General features: G+C 37.7%; 1 protein-coding gene across 4 annotated transcripts in view; it reads right to left on the bottom strand.

Annotated features, from left to right (window-relative positions):
* The window catches only part of LOC116313115 (unconventional myosin-XVIIIa-like), a 59,339-nt gene extending 48,445 nt beyond the window's left edge, over positions 1-10,894 (bottom strand). For all 4 annotated transcript variants that reach the window (XM_039618468.1, XM_039618465.1, XM_031730684.2 and 1 more), the window contains exons 1-2: positions 10,824-10,894; positions 8,045-9,146 (exon numbers count right to left, since the gene is read on the bottom strand). In XM_039618468.1, coding sequence (XP_039474402.1) covers positions 8,045-9,019 — 975 coding nt within the window. In that variant the 5' untranslated portion in view covers positions 9,020-9,146; positions 10,824-10,894. The remainder of the gene's footprint in view (positions 1-8,044; positions 9,147-10,823) is intronic.
* Between the last annotated feature and the right edge of the window lie 1,525 nt (positions 10,895-12,419).

The following is a 12,419-nucleotide window of genomic DNA, read 5'->3' as shown; positions in this document are numbered from 1 at the left end:
AACTGCACACAACAGGTCATTCAGCAACAGGGTAGACAGAGGGTAGCACTGAAGATAGAACACATTAACATTCATAATGAATCAAAGGTTAGCTTTCTTCCAACTGCAAAACACATGAACAAGAATCAGACCAAGTGAACAACGCACACAAAACAAACTCATTCATCTGCAGCTGTGCCATATGTGGGTCTCATTCACATTCTGTTATAATAGCCATGACAAAAAACAACAACTAACCATTAACTCAATCACCACACAAAAATATTTTAAAAATATTGGGAATCTGCTTCTTTTGCAAGAATGGCCATACTAGAACTAGAAACTAGAAACAAAGCCAGTCAACTTTTTCTTAACTAAACTAAAATTTCTTCAACTCATTAAAAGGCGACATACCAAAATGAGCTGCACAGCAACATGTTTCACTATCTCTGTCCCTGATTTCATCAGTCCACTCCTATAAATAGTTTCAACAGCAAAGGAGGCCATTCTGAGATGCCATCAGACCCCTAATAGAACTGCTAAGCAGAGCATGTACACTCTGAGCTGATCACACTACTTGCCACACACACAGTCCGCCAGAGACATGAGCCCATTACCTTTTCTCTGGGTCTGGTTAACCTTCCAATCTTCACTCTGTCACTGGAGCAGTGCAGCCAGGGCCAAGGCAGAGTAAAACCTGGGTCTTGTAAGAGCACACTCACTAGCCCTGAGAAAGAGAGAGGGCAACCTCGAGGGTGGGGTCACAGTGAGCACAGCACAGTTAAGCTGTGGCCTGAGGAGTGGAGGGGGTAATGTAAGAGGAGACAGAAGAGAGTGGCAGCTGCTGAACAGTGGTTATAAATAGAATGTGTTCATCACATCAATTGCCACTGCCACTTCTCCCTGTCAGCCTCTTGTCCTGCTGGGAGTCAGAAAAAGAGTATCCCTCTTCAGGCGCTTTACCAACTGTTATCTTTTATAACCCCCCTCACATGCACACACACAGCACCTATTTTAAGGAAATCCAAAACTATAAGAGATAACACAAAAACATAGCATTTGTTGGATTACTTAATCTAACTACCTACACCTAAATCTATATACAGCTAATTCTGTGCAAACCTCCAGAAGGAATACATAAATAACAAATATGAAATAAATAATATCAAAGTACACTTTTGTGGAACATTTTAAATAGTGACCATAAAATGTATTTAACATTTGCTACAAAAAGTGTTCTTCACATTTTACACCACAAGAGGGAGCTTTAAATCAATAAACTAATCTCTTACATACACTAATCAATTTTCAATATGTTGTACTGTTCAATGTAAACCCTATAAGGTATAACACTATCCAGTGATTGCAGGCATGTTGACCTAAAGCAAAGAGTATATCAAAGTTAAGGGTTTTAATATGAGAGACATACACTGACCAGTATTGTTTTATGGTGTGCTTATGGTTTGTTTGTATCGTGCCCAAGGACTCATTGGTATTTTAATGTTAGTTTTACACAACATAAGACAGATGGGACCATATACATCAACAATGTGGAGTTGTCATTAAAGCTGTCATTCTGTTTCAGTGATGACAAGAAGCTGCACAGAGACACTGAAAGCAAAAGCACAGACAAAAATGTGAAGTGAAACTGAGTTGAATGAATAGTCTTCTTTAGGCTGTTTTTTGAGAGGTCATAGAAGATCATCTGCCTTCATTTTACCCTATGCCTAGCATCCTCTTCAATCACACCAACCCTTTGCTTGTCCTCCTTCACTACACTCTATCAATCTCCTCTGTGGATTCCCTGCTGCCTGGCAGCTCATATTCAGCGTCAGTTTATTGAATATATCCACTAAACTTCCGTGAATGTCCAAACCATCTCAACATTGCTCCTCTTACTTTGTCCCCAAACCACTCAACTTGAGTCATCCTGGTCACTCCCAACAGAAATCTTAGCATCTTCGGCTTTGCCTCTAGTCTTTTTGTTAGTGTCACTGTCACAGCAATTGTCACCTCCATCTTGTAGACCTTCCCTTCTACTTCTATCCTTCATCCAAATCACCCTGAACTCATCTTCAGCCACTCCACCTTACCTGTACTCATTTCTTCTCCTATGGCAACAGCACTCCCCAGTGGCAGCTGCCTTCTAAAGCAGATAATGCACACCATAAAAACTGCTCAGGACCATGGCAGAGCACAAGGCATTCTTACCAAATGACTGCGGCACGCACCAGAATATGCCCACAACACACAGGATCCCAAGGTTATGTTGCCAGACATCACAGGACACCCTCAAAAGATCATGCTCCGAAAGAGGTGGTTTCAATGTTGCGACTGATCAAAACAGTTAGGTCCATAAGTCACAAGACAACCAAACAATTTTTGTTAATTTGAGTCTTTACACAGACTGTGAAAAGGTGAAAGAAGACTTTCAACTTTAATTCAGTGTTTAACAAAAAAATATATATATACTGAGGTAACAGTCACAGAGTTTCATAAACAGTCTTTCATTTTTCAGAGTATAAAAGTAGTCATACAATTAACTTTAGGTTTCACAGAAAGGTGAAGCCTGTTTCTTTATTTTTAAATTAAGCACATAAGAGTTTCAAAGTGTTGATCTTGCATTCGGTTACTATTCACTGGAACTCTCAGTCTAAGACCAGAGAGATGTCGATGCAAGTGAGGAAGGCCATCAAAAGGCTGAAAAGTCAAGACACACCTATCACACTTATTTTCTTGATTAAGAAAAAGAACTTCACATCATCTACCCAAGTCAAGGACACTCTCAAGGAATGTTCTTTTAGAGTTGCACTATTTTCAACTCTATAATCTCTCAAGAGATAAATGCAAATACATTTATAGCAAGGTTTAGAGCAACCACTGGTTACACAAAAATAGGAACCCCAGATTAAACTTCTAAAAAAAAAAAAAACATTTTGTTTATTGATGGTTATTGAGGGTTATACTGTGTTCACTGCAAAAGAAACAAGAGTTTCTCAAGATGGAAAAACAAAATGAAAAAAAAAAAGGTTCTTCAAGTCAGTCTGCCCAAGTCAGTCACATGACCACAGTCCAGTCCAGCAGAGAATCATTTTCGGTTACTGAAAACAAACTTTACGGCACAAAGACTCAAACAGAAACTTAAGGTGGCTGAAGTAAAAGCTTAGTCGAGCATCTCAAGGCAGGAAAAAGCAGCATTTCATTGACTGCAAAAGACTTCCACTCAAGGTTTAAAAGCAATTTATACTTAAAATTGTTTGTTAAATTAGTTTTTAGCCTCTGAAAATAGAGGACTATGTCTAATATGTCCAAATACTTAAGGACATAACCAACAAACACTCTTGTTTGTTTTGTTTTTTTTGTTTTTTTTATGGTATGAGAACAGGTAAAGCCAGTCAGGTAAAACAAAGCTGAAAGGTAAGGCAGCAAGGCATCTCACTACCATCCGGAAGCATTGTTAAATGGAAAATATGTAAATGGAGAAACTGGTTTTGTTAGGTAGGCCAATCGGAGCACATACCTTTCAATAACCAGCAATCATCTGGCTTTTCATTTAGTTCATTCATTCACAGTCATTACAAATGATTTTATTTTTTTGTTTTTAAACATAATTGAATTAATTACTTCTAATGTCCAAAACTCTATAAATAGTTACATAGCACTTTAGCTCATGGTGAGCTCAGAAGTTCGCATTAGCACTTAGCAAGATCCAGTAAAACACACAGCCTGGCTCATCTATCTAGAGCAGATTGCTAATCCCCAGAGTCTGTTACTGGGACACAGCAATGTGTCGACTGTTTGTCTACACACAGTTGCTGCAGACTAAAGATTAAGGACTCTATACGCCATAGACACTACTGATTCTGACCCAGTTATGCCTCCATACTATCAAAGCTGTTTGAATCATATTATTAAGCTCTAGCATGAATCAGACTACCACATTTATAGAACTATACAGAATATTTCAGGTATGACAGACATATGACATAGCAAGAATTGTCATTTGCTGTTTCATATTCACTGAGAGGTTGATGTTTATAAATTAAATTATCCATATCGTTTATCCCAAAAATGAAAGTGAGAAATTGCTTGAGATATTTCATCAGTATCTATGTCTTTGCAAGCTTAAAGCAGAAATGAATTATGGGACATCATTCTCTACTGCCAAAATTTGAAGGGATGACCCGAATTTTAAGTTGGTTAAGTAAACAGGGCTGGACATCATTTTTAAAGCAGACTATGTGAAAATGTAGAAGAAGCAAAAACTCAATTGCACACATTTAGGAATAAACCACGGAGAAGGAGAAGGTGGTCCTCTATACATTATTCAGCACTTGTCCAAAGAATAGCTACAGATTACAGTTTTATTGGTACATATTCATAATAGTGAATGAATAAGTGGTAACACTACTAAAGCCATTATTAAAAATTTTAAAATGACCTCCTAACACAATGATATTGTAGCATGCACCTTCTGGAAACAGAGATGATGTTTAAATAGGTGACATGAGGGGAGATTATTTTAAAAGACAGTTCATTTCTAATTGATTTCACTTGATATTGATAGACAATGCATTGGTGAGGTGACGTAGGATATTAGGTTTAGCAGCATCAGGTCTCCCATGGTCTATAGTTTATTAAAAATGTCGAGGGCCACTCTAACAGTATATTAAGCACAATTTTTTTTTTAAATCCTCTTACGCTACAAAGCACAACACTCAGTCAGAAATAGTACCCACTTAAAAAATAAAAGCAGGAGACATATGTAAAGGTGGCTTTATCCATCTCTTACACCAAAGTCAATGGGTTCTGATGGATCAAATAAAAAAAACAAACAAAAAAAAAACATCATGCCATGTGATTGTGAAGAATCTTGGTCAACGAATGTCCAGACAACTTTTTGGGCAATGCCTATGAAAGAATATAAGCAGATGGACCTATACACACCTATACTGTGCAGGAAGATATAGTAAAAAGCAAACACTTTTACTTTGTCTTGACACACAGTATGTACGAGCTGTGACCGTGTGTCTAGTTTTGTTGTGTCACAACATAAAGTATGGCACTAGAAAATTACTGTAACGACAACTATCACAAGGTGGTTTGGAGTATTTTAGCAGGTTTTTGTGTGTGTCAGTATTAACATTAAAAATTGTGAAAATATGCATGTATGTAGCAGATAACCAAAGGAAAAAAGCTCAGATCCATGTGTATTCTGCAAAATCACTGGCTGGGGGGCTCGTGTCATTTCAATAACTCCTCCACTTGTTCCATTAGATTATCAGAGTGAAGAAATGCTAAGTATTCTTCTGGTTTGCATATTTTACTATTATTCAGGTTTTAATTATTTTGAAGGACTTGCATAAATCTTCACATATTTCCCTTATTAACTGACATCTTTTAGCAAAAGCTAAAAGAACAGATATGACCGTCTGAAATACAGATTGAGAAATCTGGTGGCTAATTGCTTTTAAAATTTCATGCAAGTATCATCATTATATCGGGGTGGCTGTAGTTCAGGCGGTAGAGCAGGTCATCTACCCATCGGAAGGTCGGTGGTTCGATTCTTGGCTTCCCCTAGTCTACATGCCAAATATCCTTGGGCAAGATACGAACCCCAAATTGCTCTCTGATGCATCTATCGGAGTACGAGTGTGTCTAAATGTTATTTAAGAAGCACTAGCTAACAGCTTAGGAAAAAGTGCTTGTGCAAATGGGGTGAATGCACGAGTTGTGTAAAGTGTTTTGAGTGCTCATGATAGAGTAGAAAAGCGCTATATAATATATATATTATAATATATATATTTACCATATCACTCAGAGGCACGCACTCATATACAGTAGGAGGACGACTGAGTCAGGTCAGTTATATGATTCAAGTACACAGACACTCAGTGTCTATAACAAAGAAGTTGTTATAGACACTGAGGAACAAAAAAAGGTCATATTTTTTGATTTGTGGCTTTTACCCAATGCTTACAAGGTTAACGTGCTTAGGGGTGCATAGACGAAGGCAATTTAAGTTTGGTGCAGGAGTTAGTGCTGTTTGTTGATAGGGATCTACCACTGACTCTTTGAATACCAAATATGAAACACTTTGACAAGGCATTCATTTCATGCAAGTTCATTTGAATTGCTGTAGATTATATTTGTTTTAATGACAGCTCCACAGAACTGGGTGTAAAAGGTGAAGGACATATGTAGCCTACAGCAAACCCTCTTACAATACAGTAATCAGACACGACACAATAATGACAAAGAAAAAAACAACAGGCAGCAAACTGTGAGAGAGCAGGTGTTTAGCCGATACCAATCCTAGCCAGTTTTTGTTCAGTAACAGGCTTATTATTCTTGTATTCTCACAGCAGTTACAAAGATCGTCAGTGGTTGCTTGGCAACTTGACAATGATGACAAGATTTGACAAAGTCAATGCTCCTTGCCAAGAAATAACACTCTTTAAAAACACAACTTATCCTTTCTAACGCATAGTTACATAAAAGCATGGATATAATGTCTTCATTTGAGAGATTTAGTGGTGATGACTGATATTTTTTCCTCTCTCTTTAAAAAAAAAAAAGATAAAGAAAAAACACAAAACAGGAAGCTGCTTCCCCATTTCATGTTTCATGCTAACCTAAACAAAAACCATCTCCTGTAGTAGTGAACTTTTAACAGACTAATGAAAAGACTGTGAATAAGTATATTTTTAAAAAAATATATGAAACGGAATTAAGGCAATAAACAAAATTACTGTATGTTAATGCATCATATGGTCTCATACTGTATTGCAGAGCTCTAGATCCAGAATCCAGAGCTTATTATACCCACCTAAAAATAGTGCTGCTGCTTCTAGGTCAGCCTCACATGCACATTTTGTGCTTTTTCAAAAGGCCTGTCTTTTTGATCATCGAGATTGCTTGAATGTGGGACAAAGTAGTCAGTCACTTATTTCAGGGAAGCAACTGGGCTGTGTAAACATTCATTTAAATAGTTCTAGCTTATGCATTCTAACAGAATGGAGACAATGAGTCTTATCACTAAGAGTGTGTGTAAACCGCATGTATGAGATGCATGCACAAATCAGGGATTTATCAATATTTTTGTACCCAAATTTGTTTGTACTTTATTAACAAACTTCTGACCAGGTGTACCATCTAATGAAGCCCTGGTTGTCTTGGGAAATCTATGGTCTTTAAAAATAATACTACTAGTCCGACTAAAGTTATTTTATCATCATCACCAACACCACCTCCTTTTGATTTTGACTTATATTTTTCTAAAAACACCATTAGTTAAAAATGCTCAAAATTACAATTAAATTTAAAAAATGAAAGTTGTATTTAAAGAAAACTACATGCAAAAGTGTATGCTTTAACCTTTTAATTTAAACATATTCCAGCTCCAAACATTACTAATGTGCCTTCATAAGCAGCACATATTGCCAAACCTAACCAAAGTTTATTTTACCAACTGTATAAACTGTATTATGAAAAAAAACAACAACAACAAGAAAAGGCTTGTATTCAGGTGTTTGTTGCACCAGCTAATAAAGAGTTTAACTTGATGCTCCTCCACTTGTTGCACACGATTATCTGGATGAAAAGAACTGAATAGGCAGGCAGCCAAGTCTTACAAGACCATATGGCCATGTGTTGTGGCGGCGTTTGGGCCGTTGTTTCCTTCAGCGTCCCATTGTTTGGTGTCAAAAGGACTGGGGAGTGGGAGGGGGATTATATGTACACCAGAACATATTCTCTCTTTCAAAACACACACTTAGACACTCCCCCATACATGCGAGTAGAAAATCACATTACCAATGTGATTACAACTCCACCCATAATGCATCCGTTTTTAGTCTACTAAAGATCAGTGCAAAAGTACTTACTTATGAGAAATTAATACAGAATAACAGAGAAAGGGTCTTTTTGTAGTAATTTTAAAAAGATGTACCCCAAGTACATGTGTATTTACAGAACAGATCCACTGTGTTTCTCAGTGGAATTCAAGTAAACACAATGATTTCCAAAATGGAAAACAACAGACCAAGTCAAGAGTACTACTTACATCTTTGCTTAGGTCTTCAGAGGTCCTCAACCAACTGCGGTTCAGCTCACTCAGCTCGAGAATTGGCTGCACCTTTAGTCGTACTGACTCTCCAGACTGACGAATCATCTCCACAATCTCGTCCCTGTTTTTGTTCTCCACATTAATCCCATTGATTTCTACAAGCTTGTCTCCTGGCACCAGGCCCAGGGCCCGATCCTTAGTCCCAACCCCTGGTTCGGCAAAGTGTACCACACGCCGGGACACCCCACCATCAGACTGCCTGTCTACCATGGTGGTTCTTCGCAAAGAAAAGCCAAAGTCCCCAGTGCTGCGTCGCTGTAGCTCAAGTTCTCTTGGATATGGTACTGGTGGAGAGACAAGTGCAGGCAACTGTAGGTCTACACCAGGAAAGGTCTTCTCCACAATATCAGGAATCTGAACTGTGATGGTGCCCTTTGAACTAGGGTGTAACTTTGTAGATGGTGTAGTCCAGTTATGGCCAGAAAGCTCTGAAGCATCTAAAGCACTGTCCTTTGGGGTCACCTGAGTTAAGGTAGCTACTTTCCTCTGGCCCACCACTGTATTCACCTTGGCCAGTTCCCCAAATTTAGCTGCTCTCTCCTTCACAGAGCTGCGATTACTTTCCAGCTCAATTCCTTTTACATCTTCAGAGGCGCTTGCACTTATTTGCCCCACAGTGTTGTGATGATGCTCAGCATCTGTCAGGCAGAGTTCTGTGTTACTGGCCACCTTAATTGGGATAGGGCTAGAAATCTCCAACTTGCTCCTAGATTCCTTCTTGGAGTTTCCTCGAGAAAGTGGGAAGAAGCCTCTACGTATGCTCATCTCTTCTAGACTCTTTAACTCGGACTGAGACATACGTTCTTTCTTTTCTCTTTTGTCTTTCTTTTCCTTCTTGCTCAAATCCCTTTCCTTCTTGCTCAAATCCTTTTCCTTTTCCTTGTCCTTGTCTTTTTTCATTAAGTGAAACATGATTAAACTATTCTGTAGTTATTTAGCAACTGATTAATTGATCATGAGAACCTTAAATTATTAGATAAGAGTCTGATGACAGTAGCTGAAAACATCAACTCTGGGTTTGGATCTCTCTTAGTGATATCTGTAGAGAAAAGAAACAAGAGGTGAACACTGAGAGAAGCTGAGAAAAGCATAACAGAGTGCAAGAACCTTGTGTTAGTCAGAGTTTAACTAAGTAACTGGTAAACAGATTCAGTCAGTAATTAATCATAAGTACTATGACGTACAGATGACTAGTACATTTGTGAAAGCACAGATAATGCTGAATGGTAGAAAGGCATATACAGAAAGGCTGACAGTCTGGTGATGCCGTGGTTTGTACTCATGCCTAAGAGCAAGAAGGTCCTGGGTTCAAATCCACACTTTCTGTGTAGAGTTTTAGCTGTAGGTGTGACTGTGATGGGCTGTCGGTGTCTGTGTTAGTCCTGCGATACATTAACAACCCCACAGTGGATGAATAATAATACGTAATACGTAAGTGTCAGGGAAGGCTTTCTTTAGTTCAACAAGACAATGACAAGCCCAATTCTGCACATATTACAACAGCCTACGTCTGTGGTAATAGTTTAGCTGCTAAACTGGACTGGCTGCACTCCACACCTATCAAAAAATAACACCACTGAAAATATTTAACACATTATACAATGAAAAGTAAGATTCATACTGCTGTACAGCTGAAGTTATATCAAACAAGATATTAAAGCTGGTCTGATCTTCTCGGTTCCTAAACCATTGCAGAAACCACAGATAAATAGGAACTGCTGTGGTCCTCACCTGACTTGTTGAATTATTTTGCTGGCATCAAATTAAAGATCACTAGATTTAATAAAATTTTAAAAATGGAAATAAAAATATCTCCATTTTAATAACTTATGTATTATGTTTGTACCATTTTCAGTTACAGAGTTACGGAGTTCACATGGTTTGCAAATCTTGTTATTCTGTTTTTATTTACATTTCACGTGACCTCTGACCTTTTTGAGAAAAACATAATCCACACTTAAAACTTGGATTTGAAGAAGTCCTTTCTACACCTTAGGGTTAAAAATATAAAAAAAACGTTATCAAACTGCAGGGCAGTATCACTGTTCTTATTTCAGTATCAACCTATAATCTAATTCAGTTTAATAGAAAAGTAGCCTCTATATACTTGGGTGTGTATAGGACCTGGCATCCCCCAGTATCAACAAACGGAACATGCACCCTAGATATTGAAATTGATCTTATCTAAAACTTATCTTTGACACACCTCAAGCTACCCTACATAATAACATACAGTGTTTTAAAGAGCGTAGTGCTCTCAGATACTCAGCATCATCACTAAGTGATGGAAAACTTAAGCTATGTGCATGGGAGCCTCCGCTAAGCTCCATGTACAGCGAGAAGCCATGCCTTGTTACTGTTGAACAGTAAACTGTAAATTCAAACCTAATCCACGCTAAAGCACATGCTCTTAGAAGAAAGCTATGAAATGTCGGAAAGCAACTCAGTTTATCTTACAGTTAACATTTAGGTATGTATTTTCGTCATATTTTATTACTGGAAAGCGAAGTTTTGTCTGTTGTTATTAGTTTTTCGTTCTCCTGAACTTTAAACACAACGCATAGGTTGTCGACACGGCTAGTCCTGAGCTTGGCCATAATGCTCTCCCTTTAAGCTGCTTTGCCCTCATTCTTTAGCAGTGCTAAAGAGTGTACTAATGTCATTCACGATAAACGATACAAATTAAGTAATACCGTAACATATGACAATTACCTACCTGTAATTGCCTAAACATGACAGCGTTGTTGTCTTACTACAGGTTTTCGGCATTTTCCAATGAAGTGTCAGCAGGTGCGACAAATGCTTTTGTGATGCTTTCAAATGCTTGCAGTAAGCTCCGACTTCTGATTACTTTGACATAGGCGACCTGCGGCGAAGCAGCTATCCTCGTAAAGAAGTAAACACAAAAAACTTGGAAAATGGTGTCGTACATCAGAAGAAAAAATGGTGATTGATTAATTTTCCCCCCAAACAGCTCAATAGTTTTAATAAACTTAAGTAGTCTCCTTACTGCACTTTAAAATATATATTATAAAGAGGGAAAACTGAAAAACAACCTCTCTCTAAATGGTCTAAATTTGAAACATAGGGGCTTTAGTCCTCAATGATAGTAGGACGATTTAAATGTCCAAAATATAGGCTAACGACCTACATTTTAATAAATCCAACAGCACATGAAAGCTCCGGAAGACTACACTGGACAGCAGTGACCCCTCCTGGTCTTTATTTTACTCCATACATAGGATGTAGGCGCAGATATTTAATCTCAAACTGCCCAGTTTTTCGTAGAGAGCTGTATTTCATTTGATATTGTTAACATGTTGATTTCACATTGGATAACACTGTATTTTGCAGCTAATGTGTTCATTAGCTGCAAAACACAGTGTTTTGCAGCTAATGAGTGACATTGGAGTGACAGTCACTGACATACAGACTTTAAACCCAAACAGAATCTGAGTTGTGGTGGATGGTTATTTTAAACATTATTTACCTATTTATATGGAATTCTTTTGGATAATTCCTCCTACAACAATGATGACTTGATTACAGCATATGTTAGAACTCAGTTTGCAAGATCAATTGCATAAAATGTTCAACTTCATTTGCATCGTTACTTCCTTCTCCTAGCAGTTTCAATATACACATACATAATGAACTCCAGATCATCCCATATGTTTTGCTTGTTAAAGCTCATTACACTTAGGAAGTTGCAATTTTGAGGAGAGAACCACAATCTGAAATGTATTACCTTAATAGTTTACTCGCACTGATCCATTCAGGATAAAAAATCATTTTAGAGATATACAATATGCAAAACTTGATTTTCTTTCCATTTTTTTATTTATCTTGCTATTTTGATGAAAATATGCATTTAAATTTAGGCAAATTCTGGTTTGTCTGAATTTGTCCACGGAGTGCGCTAGTGTCTCAAATGAGATGCCCAATACTTGGCCTCTGATACTAGCGTTTCTGGTCTGGGGTACGTATTTCTGTGAGTTGATGTTGGGATATAAATTTACACTGAAGCAGCTTGGACTGACAGTGAACATAAAGTTTGGTTTTCAGCCGAAGTTCACTGTTGGACACTTTTGCTTCATTGGAACTGGATTATGGAGAAATGAATACCTCCGACTAAAACGCTGATTGGACTGTATGAGAATCAAAACTTTCAATATACAGTTGGAAAAAACTGACAATAGATTACAACGGGGCTCCTTCATTGAACAGTCATTCAGTGATAAGCAGAGTTAAAAGAATGCACTAGAAAGAGTGTCTACAATACTGAATTATGCACAGATCTGTATCCACATTA

Source organism: Oreochromis aureus, linkage group 10, assembly GCF_013358895.1.
Source record: "Oreochromis aureus strain Israel breed Guangdong linkage group 10, ZZ_aureus, whole genome shotgun sequence".
NCBI classification, from domain to species: Eukaryota; Metazoa; Chordata; class Actinopteri; order Cichliformes; family Cichlidae; genus Oreochromis; species Oreochromis aureus.
This window is presented reverse-complemented; position numbering and strand designations above follow the sequence as displayed.